Source organism: Chelonoidis abingdonii, chromosome 3, assembly GCF_003597395.2.
Source record: "Chelonoidis abingdonii isolate Lonesome George chromosome 3, CheloAbing_2.0, whole genome shotgun sequence".
NCBI classification, from domain to species: domain Eukaryota; kingdom Metazoa; phylum Chordata; order Testudines; family Testudinidae; genus Chelonoidis; species Chelonoidis abingdonii.
In genome coordinates, this window is record NC_133771.1 from 14155406 (window position 1) to 14174654 (window position 19249).

General features: G+C 47.4%; 1 protein-coding gene across 1 annotated transcript in view; it reads right to left on the reverse strand.

Annotated features, from left to right (window-relative positions):
* The window catches only part of LOC116832876 (cytochrome P450 2K1-like), a 17854-nt gene extending 5247 nt beyond the window's left edge, over positions 1-12607 (reverse strand). The window contains exons 1-6 of the mRNA XM_032793969.1: positions 12422-12607; positions 7780-7942; positions 6348-6497; positions 5660-5820; positions 4523-4696; positions 4262-4403 (exon numbers count right to left, since the gene is read on the reverse strand). Coding sequence (XP_032649860.1) covers positions 4262-4403; positions 4523-4696; positions 5660-5820; positions 6348-6497; positions 7780-7942; positions 12422-12607 — 976 coding nt within the window. The remainder of the gene's footprint in view (positions 1-4261; positions 4404-4522; positions 4697-5659; positions 5821-6347; positions 6498-7779; positions 7943-12421) is intronic.
* Positions 12608-19249: the final 6642 nt, after the last annotated feature.

The window sequence follows — 19249 nt, forward strand, 5'->3', positions numbered from 1 at the left end:
CGTTTTGGAGCGTGAGCTTTCGTGGGTGAATACCCACTTCGTCAGATGCAGGTAGTGGCAATTTCCAGGGGTAGGTATATATATGCTAGCAAGCAAGCTAGAGATAACGAGTTAGTTCAATCAGGGAGGATGGGGCCCTGTTCTAGCAGTAGAGGTGTGAAATCCAAGGAGGAAAACTGGTTCTGTAATTGGCAAGCCATTCACAGTCTTTGTTTAGTCCAGAGCTGATGATATTAAATTGCAAATGACTGAAGCTCAGCAGTTTCTCTTTGAAGTCTGGTCCTGAAGTTTTTTTGCTGCAGGGATGGCCACCCTTAAGGTCTGCTATAGTGTGGCCAGGGAGGCTGAAGTGCTCTCCTACAGGTTTTGTATATTGCCATTCCTATATCTTGATTTTGTCCATTTATCCTTTCCATAGTGACTGTCCAGTTGGCCAATGTACATAGCAGAGGGGCATTGCTGGCATATGATGGTGTATATTACATTGGTGGTCGTGCAGGTGAATGAACCAGTGATGTGTGGCTGATCTGGTTATTAGGTCCTGTGATGGTGTTGTCGGCGGGAGTGATATGTGGCAGAGTTGCATCGAGGTTTGGCATGGATTGGTCCTGAGCTAGAGTTACTATGGTACGGTGTGAGTTTGCTTGGTGAGAATACTTTTCAGGTTGGCAGGTTGTCTGTGGGCAAGGATTGGCCTGCCACCCAAGACCTGTTAAGTTTTGGGATCGTTGTCCAGGATGGGTTGTGATCCCTGATGATGCGTTGGAGGGGTTTTAGCTGGGGCTGTATGTGATGGCCAGTGGATCCTGTTGTTTCTTTCTTGGGTTTGTCTTGTGTAGGAGGCTTCTGGGTACACATCTGCTCTGTTGATCTGTTTCCTAATTCCTTCGTGCGGGTATTGTAGTTTTGAGAATGCTTGGTGGAGATTTTGTAGTGTTTGTCTTCTGTCTGCGGTTAGAGCAGATGCGGTTGTACTCTCAATGCTTGGCTGTAGACAATGGTCGTGTGATGTGCCCGGATGGAAGCTGGAGGCATGAAGGTAAGGCTAAGCGGTCGTAGGTTTTCGATATAGGGTGGTGTATTATGTGACCATCACTTATTTGCACCGTGGTGTCTAGAAAGTGGACTCCTGTGTAGATTGGTCCAGGCTGAGGATGATGGTGGGGGTGGAAGTTGTTGAAATAGTGGTAGAATTTTTCTAGAGTCTCCTTCCCATGGGTCCAGATGATGAAGATGTCGTCAATGTAGCGTAGTAGAGAAGGGGCGTGAGTGGATGAGAGCTGAGGAAGCGTTGTTCCAGGTTGGCCATAAAATATTGGCGTATTGTGGGGCCAGCGGGTGCCCATAGCAGTGCCACTGATCTGGAGATATATTGTCATTCAACTTGAAATAGTTGTGTGTGGGGATAAAGGCACAGAGCTCAGCAGCCAGTTGTGCTGTGCATCATCAGGGATACTGTTCCTGACAGCTTGTATTCCATCTGTGTGTGGGATGTTTGTGTAGAGAGCCTCTACATCCATGGTGGCTTAGATGGTGTTTTTCTGGGAGGTGACCAATGCATTGTAGTTCCTCAGGAAATCAGAGGTGTCATTGGAGATAGCTGGGAGTGCTGGTGGCATAGGGTCTGAGTAGAAAGTCCACATATCCAGACAGTCCTTCATTGTGAGAGTGCCAATGCCCGAGATGATGGGGCGTCCAGGGTTTCCGGGTTTGTGGATCTTGGGTAGTGATAGAATAACCCTGGTCGGGGCTCTAAAGGTATGCTGATTTGTTCCGGTGTTAGTGTAGGGAGTGTCCTGAGTAGATGGTGCAGTTCCTTAGTGTATTCCTCAGTGGGATCTGAGGAAGTGGCCTGTAGAATTTGGTATTGGAGAGTTGTCTGGCGGCCTCCTTTTGTAGTCAGACACCATCAGCCTGGACTAAACAAGACTGTGAATGGCTTGCCAATTACAGAACCACGTTTCTCCTCCCTTGGTTTTCACACCTCTACTGCTAGAACAGGGCCCCATCCTCCCTGATTGAACTAACCTCGTTATCTCTAGCTGCTTGCTAGGCATATATAACTACCCCTGGAAATTGCCACTATCTGCGTCTGACGAAGTGGGTATTCACCCACGAAAGCTCACGCTCCAAAACGTCTGTTAGTCTATAAGGTGCCACAGGATTCTCTGCTGCTAATCATTTTTGTTGCCCTCCACTGGACTCTTTCCAATTTTTCCACCTCTTTCTTGTAGTGTGGGCCCAAAACTGGACACAAGTACTCCAGATGAGCCTCACCAATGTCGACATCATGTCCTCGATCTGCTGGCATGCCCCTACTATACAGCCCAAAATGCCATTAGCCTTCCTGGCAAAAGGCACACTGTCAACTCATATCCAGCTTTCGTCCACCGAAACCCCAGGTCGTTTTCTGCAGAACTGCTTCCTAGCTATTCAGTCCCTAGTCTGTAACAGTGAATGGGATTCTTCATCCTAAGTGCAGGACTGCACTTGTCCTTTTTTTTACCTCAATAGGTTTCTTTTGGCCCAATCTCTAATTTGTCTAGGTACCTCTGTACCTATCCCTATCTTCCAGCCTATCTACCACTCTCTCCCAGTTTAGTGTCATCTGCAAACTTGCTGAGGGTGCAATTCATGCCATCCTCCAGATCATTAATGAAGATACTGAACAAAACCAGTCTCAGGACCGACCCCCTTGGGGCATTCTGCTTGAAACCAGCTGCCAACTAAACAAGGAGCCATTGATCACTACCCGTTGAGCCCGACGTCTAGCCAGCTTTCTATCCACCTTATAGTCCATTCATCCAGCCCTACTTCTTTACCTTGCCGGCAAGACGTGGACATTGCTTGTCCAAAAGCACACTCAGTACATATAGAGTAGAGCAAAGAATGATGAGTAGTTAAAAGGTTCAGAAATCTTACTCTGAATGGCTGGGTATTTCATCATAAGCAAAAGGCCCCAGCGGAGGTGTGGTAAGTTTTTCCATCCCAGCTGTGAACAGATTACTCACAAGGCTTGCAAATTCTCATTTTTGAAATGAGTAGGGATTAGATTTTTCCTGCAAGTACAAAACTCCCAGTGAATGTTTAAAGAATATTGGCAATCAGGAAAAATCTGCATTAGCCACACACACACACACACACACACACATTCCCCTCTTCCTTAGCCTGTCAGTACCTCCTGCTGCCTGATGAGAAAGCATCAATGAAACTTCTCTGGTCATTGGGTCTAATGCTTCAGGTGTTCGATGAAAGTCTGCTGAGTAAAGGAGTCAGTTCTTCCAGATTATTAAGACTGTCTTGTGGTTTCCTGGTAGGAACCCAAGGGCAGGAAACATATTGAACAGCTAAAGGAAGGGAAAAGCACAGTTAGGCAAAGGGAATGCAGATTATAAACAGTTAACGAATCATTCATGATCAATGTGGCTTTACAGTAATATGTATTGAGATGATAAACATGGCCTTGTAAATAATAGGGCCCGTTTCTATAGCCTTCCACACGCAGAACTCCCACTGAGAGTGAATGAAACAACTCTTGGAACTCTTCTTCTTCTTCATATTGCTTTTTGTAGCAAGAACTATAATTTTGCATTCAGATGGTTAAGCCAGCTAGATTCCTGGGGTGTGTCTATAACCTTTTTATACTACTTTTGCTGTCGCTGCCATAGTGCTGTTGTGCTATGATAGCAATGGTGGGGGAGCTTGTGTAGGCCGGTCACCGGCCTTTTAGCAGCTGTGTCTCACGCTTAGGGCATGAGCCAGTCAACTAACTGATGGTGGTGAGGATTATGGGCAGAGTTTTCCATGGACAGGTTATTCACTGTAGGCAGGTTATTCCACCATTGCTCTGGCATAAGGGTTCCTGTCCTCTAATTTGTCTAGGTACCTCTGTATCCTATCCCTATCCTCCAGCCTATCTACCACTCCTCCCAGTTTAGTGTCATCTGCAAACTTGCTGAGGGTGCAATTCATGCCATCCTCCAGATCATTAATGAAGATACTGAACAAAACCAGTCTCAGGACCGACCCTTGGGGCATTCTGCTTGAAACCAGCTGCCAACTAAACAAGGAGCCATTGATCACTACCCGTTGAGCCCGACGATCTAGCTAGCTTTCTATCCACCTTATAGTCCATTCATCCAGCCCATACTTCTTTACCTTGCCGGCAAGACGTGGACATTGCTTGTCCAAAAGCACACTCAGTACATATAGAGTAGAGCAAAAGAAATGATGAGTAGTTAAAAGGGTTCAGAAATCTTACTCTGAATGGCTGGGTATTTCATCATAAGCAAAAGGCCCCAGCGGAGTGTGGTGGAAGTTGTTTCCATCCCAGCTGTGAACAGATTACTCACAAGGCTTTGCAAATTCTCATTTTTGAAATGAGTATTGGGATTAGACTTTTCCTGCAAGTACAAAACTCCCAGTGAATGTTTAAAGAATATTGGCAATCAGGGAAAATCTGCATTAGCCACACACACACACACACACACACACATTCCCCTCTTCCTTAGCCTGTCAGTACCTCCTGCTGCCTGATGAGAAAGGCATCAATGAAACTTCTCTGGTCATTGGGATCTAATTGCTTCAGGTGTTCGATGAAAGTCTGCTGAGTAAAGGAGTACAGTTCTTCCAGATTATTAAAGACTGTCTTGTGGTTTCCTGGTAGGAACCCAAGGGCAGGAAACATATTGAACAGCTAAAGGAAGGGAATAGCACAGTTAGGCAAAGGGAATGCAGATTATAACAGTTAACGAATCATTCATGATCAACATGTGGCTTTACAGTAATATGTATTGAGATGATAAACATGGCCTTGTAAATAATAGGGCCCGTTTCTATAAGCCTTCCACACGCAGAACTCCCACTGAGGTGAATGAAACAACTCTTGGAACTCTTCTTCTTCTTCATATGGCTGTTGTAGAGCAAGAACTATAATTTTGCATTCAGATGGTTAAGCCAGCTAGATTCCTGGGGTGTGTCTATAACCTTTTTATACTAACACTTTATGCTGTCGCTGCCACTAGTGCTGTTGTGCTATGATAGCAATGGTGGGAGAGCTTGTGTAGGCCGGTCACCGGCCTTTTAGCAGCTGTGTCTCACGCTTAGGGCATGAGCCAGTCAACTAACTGATGGTGGTGAGGATTATGGGCAGAGTTTTCCATGGACAGGTTATTCACTGTAGGCAGGTTATTCCACCATTGCTCGGCATAAGGGTTTCCTGCTTGTTCCTCTGGAGCATCTGGCGCTGCTTCCTTTAGAAACATTAGAGCTGCTCAGCAAGTTTTAGATGAAATGGTTTAATCAGAAAAATCCCAATTCACTGAAACTAGAATGTTTCAAAGATGCAGGTTGTTTTGTTGACATTTTCAACAGGAAAGGTTTCACAGCTCCAGGTTGGAATTTTTTGCCAAGTTTCAAGGGAATTGGGGGGGCGGGGACAAACAATTCCCCAGAATAGCCAATAGCCCGGTGTTTCGGGCATTCATGCAGGATATGAGAGACACAGGTTCAAATGTCTGCTTTGCCTGATTCTCCCACACCCAAGTTGAGTGGGTGTAATGACCGTGCTATTGGCTAATCTGCGATTAGGATCTCTCTTTTGGAAATATTTTGAAATCCCAAAAATGGATATGAAATAAAGCAGACTAACTAATATTACCGTAACCATGGGACTCCCAGAAAGCCGGACACTTTCATTAATTAAATGGATAAGCCTGAGAAACTTTGGATCCTCATAATCAAACCTGTGTCCGAGCATTATTGACACAATGACATTGGAAACGGCAGCATTCATCATTTTCATGGTGTCAAAGGAGCTTCCTGAAAAGCATTAAATGGCAACATTCATCATTTTGTTGGTGTCCAACAGGTTTCGTACTGGAAACCATTGAAATAACAGACCTCCTCTTCCCCCTTTGAGATGACTTGCATGCCTTGGGGCAATAGGAGGGAGCAATCTCTGGGCTCCTTTAAGCAGAGCTCCTGCTGGTGGGCAGAGAAGGAAGGCTCATTACACCTTTTCCTTATGTCAGATCCTCAGGTCAAACTTTCCTGAGAGTCAGTCTGAGATTTGCCTCAGTGAGGAACTTGTCCATTATTATTAGGCTAATCCCCCCAGCACCTTCCCCTTCCACCCCTTCACACAGCCACCAATGTGCTCCATTGGTTCAGGCTCCTCCCCTAAGTTCTGATTAGTAGGAATCAAAGGCAAAAGAGTCATGACTGAATTAATTTCCAAGTGAGATGACTCCATGAGGGTGGCAGAAAGGGGGCTTCACAGGCCCAGATGTGGTTAAGGACTTTGAATGATTACCAGTGTTACACTACAAAGCTCAACACATGCTTACCTTTGTGGGATTCAAAATCCTTTATCAGATAATCACATTCTTCCAGGATTTTGTTCTCAATAGTCCTCCTGCCCATACCAAAATCCCGTAAGGTCGTGAGAGTGAATCTTCTCATCACTTTCCAGTTTTCACCATGAGCAAAAATAATACCTGAAATGCAAGAGAACCCCCCACAAAAAAAACAAAAGAAACCTCCAGGTAAATGTATTTTAATAGGGACAATATCATTCCTTAGTTTGAATATGAGCAGCTACCCTCAACTAAACATAAACTTCCATAACGCTCAGCCTCCCAAATGCCAAAGGTTACATTTTCAGAACAGACCACAGCAAGTAGTTATTAATCATGCACAAAAAATAACTTGATTATGCCCAAATACATTTGTTAGTCTCAAAGGTGCCACAAGGACACCTCGTTGTTTTTACCTAACACTGAGTTACACGCCTAAGCTGCCTGACTCCAGGAGAGGGGTTTCTGTTTGTGGATTGTTAGCAGAGCTACATGCCTCCCTGCCGCCCACACTTAGGAACCTACCTCAGTGAGGGGGCAGGGCTTAGAACACACTCCTCACATCAACATCCCCCATTGGCCTATTTAGGCAGTTCCTTCCCTAGCATACTGGCTTTTGTGAATCAATTGTTAGGTGCCTAGTTCTTCCCATTCATTGTATAGGGACCCAACATGCCTGACTCAGGCTTAGTGGATTGCAGTGCTGTTCTTGTGATTTTCTAGGTGACTAAGAGTTAGGTGTTGTTGCATTCTGTTTGCAACACCTAAGATGATGGCAAGTGAGGATGGCAGCTGCATGTAGGAAGCTTTTGGGGACACATAGGAAGAAAGTTGCTGTGTTCCTGCAAACCTGTGGGGTCATGCAACTCTACAAAGCTCAGGCACTCTGTTGCCTCCAGGGTTATTGAAAAAGAAAGTACGTTTGTTTAGCGTACACATTGTGCAGTGCCGGCAGGCAGTAGTGGGTACACCTAATTTATTTTTCTTTGAGTTTTATTGGGACTGCTATAACTTGCCTGGGTTTTGTGCAGTGTTTCCACACTGATGTTTCCAAAGAGTATGAGATGTTTGCCAAGTCTTCCATCTTCTTTAGTTTCACCTCAGATTTGGTTTTGTTACCTGACATTACATTGACTGTGTCTCTATCTTTCACCTAAAGACAGGGAGGGACTTACTCCATGCATTTAGTAATGCCCCTTTGTATATCTCCTGTAATATTTTTGTATTGAGTCCCCAGTGTCTTGGTCTTATCTTTGGCAGGAACAAAACTGTCACATGGAAGTATACAAGTAATAATGTATGCTCTCCAAACTATTCAGATTTCTCAGCCCTGCAGAACAGATCCCTGACAAAAGAAGAATATTTCCTATGGTCAGAGCATAAAACAGTCTTGTCATTTGGTCAGAGAGAAAAGAAATCTCACCATTTCCTCTTGCAAATTTTTCAAATATTGGGATTCTGGGCCTTTCTGCAAACGCATCTGCCTGGTTCACAAGAGCCTCCTTCACCATCTTGTATCCTGACAGCACCACCATATTCTTGGGTCCCATATGAATGCTGAAGACTGGGCCATATTTCTCAGAGAGCTTAAATATAGGGAGGGGTGAAAAAAGCATTATATGTTTCCATGCTACTGTTATAGCAACTGTTGGGTTTCAATTTGATTTTAAAATATACAAGCTAGAGCTGTGTCTTTTTCTTCTGCCTGCAAATATCACTGACTGAGCAAGTGCCAGGTTCAGCATCTGGACAAGAGACAGTAAGACACACTGCTGCTCTCCTGCTGCTGTTTATTTTGTTTGGAAAAAGCATTGTAAGGGTTTCAGTTTTGCTACAATGTGGCCACAGAGCTTAAGAATGTTGAGTACATAGAGTGTGTCCAATGCCCACTGAAACAATCTTTAATGTACCCTCAGAGCCCCCTATGAGGTAGGAAGGTGCTATCAGCCCATTTTACAGGCAGAGAACTGAGGTACAGAGTGACTTGCCCAAGGTCACACAGGAAGTCTTTGGCAGAGCAGGGAATTGAAGACAAGTCTCCAAGTCCTACTTATTGAAACATGGGACCAGGCTTTGCACTAATGTCTATGACAAACTGACCATGTAAATTCATTAGCTTTGTAACCCTGTTTAGAAAAAAAAGAACAGGCTTTACAAATGACGCTGCTTGGCTCCCTTGGAATTCTGTAAAGGATTACCTATATCCACTTCTACCTGCATACAGCAATTACAGAAGAAATAATGGGCTACATAATATCAGTTAACAGAATATACTGAACAATAGAGCCAAACAGGAACTTATTTCCTTTTCACACATACAAATTTGACAAAAAGGATTTTTATTGACATTTTTCAGGATTTCATTAAACACTATTTTGTTTTTGTTTTGATCAAAGATTGAACAATAAATTATTTTATGACCAGCTTTACTGAGCATAGTTCTCACCCTGTTAATTTTTTATTTCAAGGTCAAAGTAAATCAGTGTTTTTTCTGTAGATGGGCTTGTTATTGTTGATTTTATGAATAGCACCAAATATATGCTCCATGCTATGCAGACAAATAAGAATACACAGTGCTGTCCCCGAATAGCTGACAATCTATGGCTCCAATCTTGCTTTGAAAGCTACTTGTGCAGAGCCTTCTGTCTACATGGACTCTCATTATTATTATTTATCATCAGTGTTACCGTAGCATCTAGGAGCCCCAGTCAGGAACCAGGACTCCATTGTGCTAGATGTTGTACAAACACAGAACATAACGATAGGCCTTGCTCCAAGGGGCATAAAATCTACGTACCATTGGCCTCTGCATGACTGCACAGGCATAGGAGTCTGTGCTAGCAGATCCTGCTGGAGGATAAGGCTCAAATAGACAATGAAGGATGGAGCATTGGATACAGCAAAAGACAAGTGATGAGGTGTGACCATATCAGTCCATCTAATATAAGCTCTTCAGCACAGGGGCGGTCTCAGAAGAATGGCCATACTGGGACAGACCAATGCTCCAGCTATCCCAATGTCCTGTCTTCTAACAGTGGCCAGTGCCAGAGGCTTCAGAGGGAATGAACATTCCAGGGCTATTTTGAGTGATTCTGCCCTGGTCATCCAGTCCCATATTCTGACAGTTGGAGGTTTTGGAACACCCAGACCATAGGGTTGCATCCCTGACCATCTTGGCTAATAGCCACTGATGGACCTATCCTCCATGAACTTGTCTAATTCTTTTTTGAAGCCAGTTATACTTTTGGTCTTCCAGCTACTGGATCTCATTATGCCTTTGTCGGCTAGCTTCAGGGACCCCCTATTGTCAGATACCTACCTCCTAAACTGTCAAGTCACCTCTTAACTTTCCCTTGGTGAAACAGACCAACCTTCCTTGGTCTCGCCTTTTATGATGTGTTTTCCAGACCTCTAGTCATTTCTGTTGCTCTTTCTTGAACTCAGTTCCATTTGTCAGCACACTTTCCATTTGTCAGCGGGGGGCCACAGTGGGTTGGATGTGGGCTGGAGGAAGCAGCAGGGGCCTGGGATGATGGAGGGATGAATGCAGGGCCAGGAAGGCAGTAGGGTCAGGGGCGAAGAAGGTGGGTGGTGAACCCTGCAGCTGCAAGGCTGCAGCAGAGTGGTCAGTGCCAGATGCTTCAGAGGGAATGAACACTGGCACCCACTGCAATGCGGCGTGGGGTCAGTGCTCGAGGAGAGAGCCCAGAGCCAGGGACAGGAGTTGCATGGCTAGGGCTCGGGCATTTCCCGGACCAGGGAGCAAGAGCTGCACAGCCGGGCCCAGGGATCGGTGCTCGTGGCCAGAACCAGGAGCTTTGGCAAGAGCTGCCCAGCTGGGGCCAGAGGCTGAAGTCCGAGGCCAGTGCCCACTGAGATGCAGCCAGAGCCTAAAGCTGGGTGCTGGAGCTGGGGGCCACATGGCCAGAGCTAGGGCTCAGTGCCCGCCACCACTATGCCGAAACCAGCACTCGCTGCCATGCAACTGGGGCTGGGGATCGTTGCCTAGGGCCAGCATCTGCTGGAGCCCAGGGTCAGTGCTTGCTAACCCACAGCCGGGGCCAGGGATCTGCGCCCGGGGTCAGCAGCCAGGGCTGGGGGTTGGAGTGTGCATCTAGGGATTGGTGCCCAGGCCAGCAGCCACCACCACGGTTTGGGGCTGGAACCCAGGGCTGGAGTTGGTGCCAGCGGCCAGAGCCCAGAGATGGGAGCAGAAGCTGGGAGTTAGCACCTGCAGCACCATGGTTGGAGCCCCGCTTTGCACAGCCAGGCTCCCCAAGTCCAGCTGCTGGAGCTCACCTCCCAACCACCCCAGGGCTAAAACCCACATAGATAGAGAAGAGAACTCACCTTCCTCCTGCAGTGTTGTCCCCCTCCCATCACCATCTCCAGGGCTGTGCCAATGCTTTGCCATCTCCTCCTCCCTCATCACCACCAAGGAGGCTGTCTTGGCCACAGGAAAACCCCCTCGTGGCCGCTTGAGAAACACTGAATTAGTCTTTCCCCACAGGGCATGGAGTGACTCTTCAGAGACCACTTCAGCTCAGTGGCTGAAAGTGCCCAAACAGCCATAGGGAACTTACACAGCACCCTGCATGAGGCAGGAGGACCCCAGAGGTGCTTATTCCCAGCCATGCCCCACGTGCTTCTGCTGCAGGCAGGGGGTCCCATGGAGCAGGGCTCCATGGCAGGCAGGATAAATGCACCCTCGGCATGGTCCCTTCATGTCCACCACCACCCTCAGTTTGGCCTGTACTGCAAGTATTGTTAATGATCATCACTAATGAACGTTTCTGTCCCATTCTCTCAGTGATCTGTGACAGGTTTGGCAGTGCTGCTTTAAGATATGTTAGGTGAAGCCCAGCAGAGATCAAAGTTCTAGATAGGCCTGATAAACATACATACAAATCAAACACACATACAAATCAAACACTGGATTAGTCTTTCCCCCCTGGGCATTTACACAGCACCCCTGTGTGAGGCAAGACCTTTGGGGTACTCATCCCCAGCCAGGCCAACCTGCTCCTGCTGCAGGCAGGGGGCTTACATGGGACAGGGCTCCATGGCAGGCAGGATAAGTGCACTCCCTGCATGGTTCCTTCATGTCCACCCCCACCCCCACCCCGGATTTGGCCTGTACTGCAAGTATTGTTAATTATTATCATTAATGAATGTTTCTGCCACATTCTTTCAGTGACCTGCAACAGGCTTGTGCAGTGCTGCTTTAAGATATGTTGAGTGAAGCCCAGCACAGATCAAAGTTCTAGATAAACATTCATACAATTCCAGACTGAAGGGCCCGATCCCAGATAGGCTGAAGTCAATGGTAAGTCAGTGATCAGTCCCTCACTGACTAGCTAATTCTTAAGAGGGGCCGGTGCAACCATTTAGGCAACCTAGGCGGTCGCCTAAGGCACTAGGATTTGGGAGGCAGCATTTTCTTGGGTAGCGACCTTGGTGGCCGGATCTTCGGCCACCCCGGTCGCCGCCAGCATTTAGGCGGAGGGAGCAGGGGAGCGCGGGGAGGGCCGCCTGCGTCAAGTAAGGTAGGCGGTGGCTCGGGGAGGAAGTGGAGCAGAGGTGAGCTGCTTCACTTCTCTTGCCTCCCAAGCTTGCGGCACCAATCAGCTTAGGCACCGCAAGCCTGGGAGGCAGAAGAAGTGAAGCAGCCAGGGTGTGCTCGGGGTGGAGGAGGAGCAGGGTGAGCTTGGGGCGGGGAGATGCTTCAGGGCATAGGGTGGGGGGTGGGTACTGCTGCAGGGGGGTCGCCTCAGAGCGGAAGGGGCGTAGCTGCCGTGGGGGGGGGGGGCTCAGGGCAGGGGCTCAGGGACAGGGGAGGGCACAAGGTGGAAGTTTCACCTAGGACACGAAACATCCTTGCACCAGCCCTGCTCTTAAGATGTGCTACCCTCGCTTTGTCTGCATTAAGAGTTTCCCCTCGCAGTGCACACTGCTTCTAAAAATGAGGACTCCTGCATTTTGCCTAGCTTGCATTGTTCTATCTGCCATTTACAACAATGAGATCAAGTACAACCTGCCCAGTCCATCGCATTTGAAAGTCTTACCTCAAGCAAAGTTTGGTAAGGTCTCTTCAGGTTCAGCTGGTGTAGATTTCCAAGGATGGGTAAAGGTCGTGGTCCTGGCGGGAAATTCAGGGAGGATCTCTTATTCCAGCCCTTTTTCACAATGAGAATAGAAACAGAAGTTACCACAAATAGCAGCAGTATGACAATTGGATCTGCCAGTGCCATTTTTGGGGATTGATATTGAGCTAGGGAGAAATTTTCCAAACAAAATGTATGGTAAACATGCAGCCTAATCCAGCTCTCTCCACAAACTGAGTGACCAGCTTTGTTTAAAATGTCTGTCCACAACATGTTTTATTTCCGCTCCCTATCCCGTGATGCCTAGTTTAACCCCATTATTGCCAGTGAAAAATCATTCATTATGAAAACATTATCTACAGCCTCTTCCTTTGAAAAGTACTGGGGATGGAATGGCTGGACATCCTGGTTTACTGGGGTTATCCTGGTTCTAGTGAAATTGGCACTTGAGCAGAACACCAGGACATTTTTCATGGCATGTCACATGCCAACCTGGTCATACGTCACCTCAGTTCCTGCTGGCTGCCACTTAGCTATCACTCATGGCCACAGGAACTGCCCACACATCACCCTTGATGAAAGATAGTGACCACAGGGAGTGGCGAGATATGTGGGATGATATTGTGACCACACTCTCAGTTTGGATGAGAAATGATCCTTGCTCTAGAGTTGCCACCAGCTAAGGAAAAAACTTAAGGAACTTGTGTCCCATTAACATTTTAAGAAAAATTGGCTAATTTGCATATTGGGAAATAATTTGCATACAATCAGAAACTTCAGCTTTAAAAGTATGTGGGTGTGGATTTAATATTGGTGGAGGCATCAGCCTGTTTCATCCTTGTGGGGGTGAGTAGTGCTCTCCCACCCAGCTCTGCCCCTTCCTTTTCATCTTATTCACCCTTTTGTGCATCCTTCCCCTGCGAGGTGGCCACAGTCGCTGAGCTGGAAGGCTGGGAGCAGCTGACAGAAGAGAACAGAGAACATTTTTTAAAGGATGTTTCAAAATTGGAGAGGGTGCAGGAAGAAGCCACAAAAATTATTCAAGGGCTGGAGAAAAATTAATTGACACAAGAAAGGCATAAGTACCCCTGGCTGGAAGCCAGATCTAGACAAATTCAAATGAGACCTAATGGTGATTCAAATAAACTAGAGGCTAAACCAAACCATGTAACTGTGACTCTTTGATAAGGATCCTATGTGTGACAAAATGGAAACTAACAGTGATTTAATTGTGATATCGCTAAATGAGGCTTATGGGCTTGTGTAGTTGAGAATCTTTGGTCCTGTTTTACCTCAGATGCTCTGGTTGCTAATTAACTCAAATTAACCAACTCACTTGTAAATGCTAATCTAGATACTGCACAAATGTTTATTCCAGCATATGTGCGCTTGAGGTTTGGTCAAAGGCCTCATACAAAGTGGGAAGCATGGAAGAAGGCAACAAGGTGGGAAGTGGAGAAAAAACCAAATGGGAGAGCAACACAGCATTCTTGATAGATCAGAGATAGCGGATGCAACAACAAACAAGATGAAAACTAGGGTGGAGCCATGCAGAATGTTGAAGGATAGTATCTGGGGTCAGACTCTCTACTGGTGTATGTGGGCACAGCTCCATGGAAATAAATCGTTTGCACCAAAAGCGGATCACCCAAAGAATGTGTGTGCTGGAATACAGCTAAGTGAATCTGCTTAATACACAACTTTACACTCATTTCACTAATGGTGTGATGTTGCACCGATTTAGCTAAACCAGTGCAACTTTCTGAATGGGCATTCTACATCAATTTAAACCAGGTTTACAAATAAATAATACAAATGGAGAGGAAGAATGGTTCAGTGACTAGGGTGATAGCTGGAGGCTTGGGAGACCGCTCCACAACAAACTTCCTGTGTAACCTTGGGCATGTCATGTAGCCTTTCTATGGTTCAATTCCACATCTATAATATGGGGATAATAGCACTGCCCTACCTCACAGAGGGGTTGTGAAGATAAATACACTGAAATGATTGCAAGGTATTCAGATACTACAGTAATGTCCACATAAGTACCAATGTGTGTGGGTGCAGGTGCCATGCCCCCCCCCAGATTGCTCGGTCATATGGTGCAGCCAGGCCCCCTCCCTTCAGAGTAGCTAAGCCAAGGGAAAGGCTGTTGCAGGGAATGGACAGTAGAGGCAGGAGGAAACAGCTGGGAGCTGCTCAGAGGGGCTGCTTTAACTCGGTGGAGAGGCAAAGGAACTGGGAAGCTGCCTGAAGGCAGCCACTGCTTTCTCATGGAGGGTGGGGTCCTTCTTCCATGAAGAGAGAGGGCTGCCTGGGGGTGGGGAGCGAGGCATGATATGAGCTGTTCCCTGGTTGTGCCCCCCCCCCCCCCCCACTGCCAGCAGGCAACAGTTCGTCATGCGTGCAGTGGTGTTAAGTGCTGAATATGGGTTAGATCAAACAAGCTGGTGTCTACACTGGCTAAAGTTGGGGACAGCAAGACCTGCTATTCAGATGGCTAGGAGCCGGACACAACAGGGAAAGCACGGCAAAGGACTGGGGTGCACCTACTGGTAACCTGGCAAGGCAAAAGTGAAGGCTGCAAGCCCAGCGAGAAGTGCTTGGGTAGCTAACAGAAAGCAGGGCTCAGGGAGCTGGCAACCAGTTAAGACAGACAAGTCTCTCCTCTCATGGGAGGTGGGGGCGCCAGGGCCGTCCCTAGCCATAGGCAGAACTGGCAGCTGCCTAGGGCACCACTAGTCCTGGAGAACGCGCTCTGCCTGGGAGCCTGGACAGAATGGGAAGCAGTGGAGCATGTAAGAGCAGGCTGCTGGTTCCAAGATGAAGAACATAAATGCAGCACAAGCTAGAGGGGTGGCTGCTGGGTCTCTGGAAGGGGGTGGGGAAAGACCTCACCTGTAGGGTGACCAGATGTCCCAATTTTATAGGACAGTTCGATTTTGGGTGTCTTTCTTTATAGGCTCCTAATTCCCACCCTGTGCCCATTGCAGGATCAGACCTGGGTTTGCTGCTGCTGTTGCCATTCTGCACCCCAAGAGGTGGATTTTGGGGTCCTGCAGTTTCTACCTATCTCCTCTCTACTGCATGCTGTTGGACACCAAGCAGGCCGGGGGATGAGCCAAGCATGAAAGCAGGTTCTGTTACATTTAGATTGTCATTTAACAAATTTGTTTGCCAAAATGTTGGCAACAATCCTGATCAAATTTCAATTATAACTTTTTAAAAATCAATATCTTGGCCAAAAAACAAAAATTAAGACAGTTGTTGACAATTATTTGTGACAAAGTTTGGTATGGGGAGGGAGTGGGCCCGTTTAACATCAGTGACACAAAAAATCTTGACTAACTTCCTATAGCCCTGTTACTGTAAAAATAGAGCCCTCCAACAACTGTAGTATGCTCATCTTTCTTACTAGTGTATAGAGCAGGGGTTGGCATACCTACAGCAACTGTGCCTAGGAGTGCCAACCTCCCCTATTTGATCGGGGACTCGCCGATATTCTTGTTTGTCCCGCGTCCCGACAATGTTAAGTGGGACAACTGATAAACAGCAAAGACTCCGAGCCCGGAAGGCTCGCGCCCTTCCCGCCCGTGAATCCACCCCCCGTCTTCCGCCATTGGATCCTCCCCCAATCCCCGACCCCTCACTGCCTACCATGTGGCTCCCATCCCCAAATCCCCACCTCTTGCTAAGAACACGCCATGCCCAGGAGAGGCAGGGGAGCGTGGGCTGGGGTGAGTGTGAGTCCGGCCTGGCCCCACAGCTAGGCCAGGATCGGAGGGGCAGTACCTGATGTAGAGAGGTATGAGGCAGCCTGCGGGGCCAGGCGGTGCTGTTTCTCACCCACCTGGGCGTGGAACTTGGGAGCAGCCGCTGCTGCAGCTCCCACTGCCTGCGGGGGGAGGAAGTGGCCAGCAACGTGAGCTTCGTGGCTAGCGGCTTGGGGCGCCTGGGACCAAAACTCCCCGTGCCCGGCCGTCTGCGGGGACCCTCAGCAGCGCGCGACGCCCACCGCTGCTCTGGGGGTTCCAGCTGCTGCCCCATTGCACCCGAGGTCCCGGCCACTGGCCCCACTCAGGGCACTCTGCTGCTGGCCTGGGGAACCCCAAGGAAACCCAGATGGCAGTGGGCTGAGCAAGCTGGTGGCTGAGATCTCGCTGAAGCCACTCAACCCGCTGTAAGGCCTGCATTTCCATTCACTCAGCTGCAGGTGGGCTGAGGGGGACTAAATACAAATGAAATAGGAAAAAACCAAGACAACTAAATGACAGAGTGCAAGAACCTAGAGCAGTGGTACCCAACCTTTTTCATCTGGCGGCGCCAGACGAAAGGACCATGCAAGTGGACACAATTCGGCCAAGGCATTTCAGCCAACGACATCTCTGGTGAGCGCTTAATCGGTGGGCAACGTGTCAATCCAGAGGCGTCCCCACGAAATGGTGCTGAAATTTCAGTGGCTTTCAGCGGATGCTTGTCCACCGCGGCATACCAGGTGCACTGAGAGGCCCCTGTTGGGCGCTATGGCAACCCACACACGCAATTGGGGACCCTGACCTAGAGAGCCTCCTGAACACAAGATCATTTTTGATTAAATGGATTGAAAACTGTATGAAGAATTGAATACACTGTCATCATATTACCAACATACAAAATCGATGATGGACAATGTACAGTCCTATTCATACCAGCAAACTTGTTTTGATCTATATCTAATGTGTACAATTGCCACTTGTATCCACTGACATTCCGTAACAGTGCAATCAGGAGAAAACGGAATTTTTCCAAAACTAAAAGCTCATTAAAAACTTTCTCCAACTCTACAATGATTAGAGAACACTTGAGAGGTCCTTGCTATTCTTGCAATCAAACAAGAACATCACTTGTCTTTGGTCTACAATGACATTATTACTGATTTTGGCAGCCAAAAAGCCAGAGAGTTGCTTTTAATAAACAAAACCTGTTCATACCTCTCATAAATCACAAATGTTGACAAATTAAAAAAATCATATTATTTCATCAATTCTGCAAATAAATTTTTCTATAGTGCTACTTTAGTGCTAGTGCCAATCAGCATTACAGTGTGCTTAACTACCGTTAAACTGGTTTAATAACATTACATAGTGGCAAGTTTTCAATAGTGTCAGCTATGTTGTGTCGCTAAGAGCAAAAAAAGGACCAGGGGCAACCAGTTTAATAATTCCACTAGGGCACCATTAAATCCAAGACGGCCTGGGTCGGGGGAGGGTATAAGATGACTCATATTGCTGGTGAACCCACAAATCATCACAGGGACAATGGGGAACACGGAACCCTGGTGGGAGGCCAGATTAGGGAACCTGTAGGGAGGGAGGGGGAATTGGGGATATGAGTGGTAAAGGGGGGAACAAGGGCTACGAGCCCTTGCCATAGGTAGAGAATGCCGGAACCGGGGAAAAAAAGTTTGGGGGGGGGGAAAAAAGGGGGGAAAAAAAAAGGCCAAAAAAAAAGCCCCCTGGCATGAAGGAAGGTGGGAATGAGGGGATTTGGGAATGGGGTACGTCTGTTGGAAAGAAAGAATGGAGGGCATAGATAGAGTGGGGCGCACACCAGACCCTTTGCCTCTGGGAGAGTGGATTGTCATAAAACAAATAGTTAAAGGCTTAAGGTCTCTTTTACCTGTAAAGGGTTAACAAGCTCTGTGAACCTGCTGACACCTGACCAAGAGGACCATCGGGGACAATGCATTTCAATCTTGGTGAAGGGAAGTCCTTTGTTTTGGTGCTGTTTGTGTTGTCTTTGTTCTCTCATTGGGACTAAGAGGGGCCAATGTGCAACCAGGTTTTCTCCAATCTTTCTGAAACGGTCTCTCCATTTCAAAATAGTAAGTACTAGCTAGAAGGCGGAATTAAGGTCTTTGTTCGTTTCTTACCTTGAAAATGTGTAATTTTGGCTGAAGCTATTGTAACCTCTGTTTGCTGTAACTTGTAACCTTAGGCTAGGGGGTGTCTGTTACACTGTCCCCCTGCAGCATTCCTTTTTCCCTTCCTCCTTTCTGTTTGTCCTGTGTGGCCCGCCCTCCCGCCAATGTGCTTAAACTAAAGTCAAGCCCCTACTCAAGGGATGGTTGTACAGACAACTGGAGCCACTGCCTGCCTAGAGAGGGGGTTTCTTTGCTTCTTTGTTTAGCTCCTTTGGTTCAGAACCCGGGCCTCGGTGTGGGGGGCGCGCAGAAATGCAAGACCTGAAGTGGCCAACTAATTAAGATATGAGTCATACCTGTGGCTCAGAACAGCCCAGGCATGCTATGCTTACCTGTTAGCTTTCCTGTCCTTCTCTCCCTCCCTTGTATCAAGAGGAGCCAAATCAAAAAGGTACTAATGGGAAACTGCCTAAGTTTGCCTTTAAAACCAGACATTTTCTAATCAGACCTCGGAGAAGGTCCTTGCTTTTTGCAAACTGGTCTGATCAGCTAGGGGTCTTTGGGGGCCCTCTCTCCGCTCGTCGTTGTTTTTGAGCGTGCCCTCGTTTTTAAAAACTCCCCTCCCACGAACAAACGAAGTTGTGCCTGGAGATCTCCTAATTAATGAAAAGCGAATTGAGTCCTCTCTCCATCCGCCGATGCTAACTGCTGTTCCTGCTCGGGTTGCGCTGTCCTGGGGAAGTGGTAAAAGAGTTTCTCTGCAGGCTCCCGCCTGTCCCTAAGCGCTGGCCTTGTTTCCCAAGCAAGAACAGACCAAGCCATAACTCCTTGGTCTGTAATCTATAAATCGTTCTTGCTACCAGTGCCTTTGCGCCTAAAAAAATAGC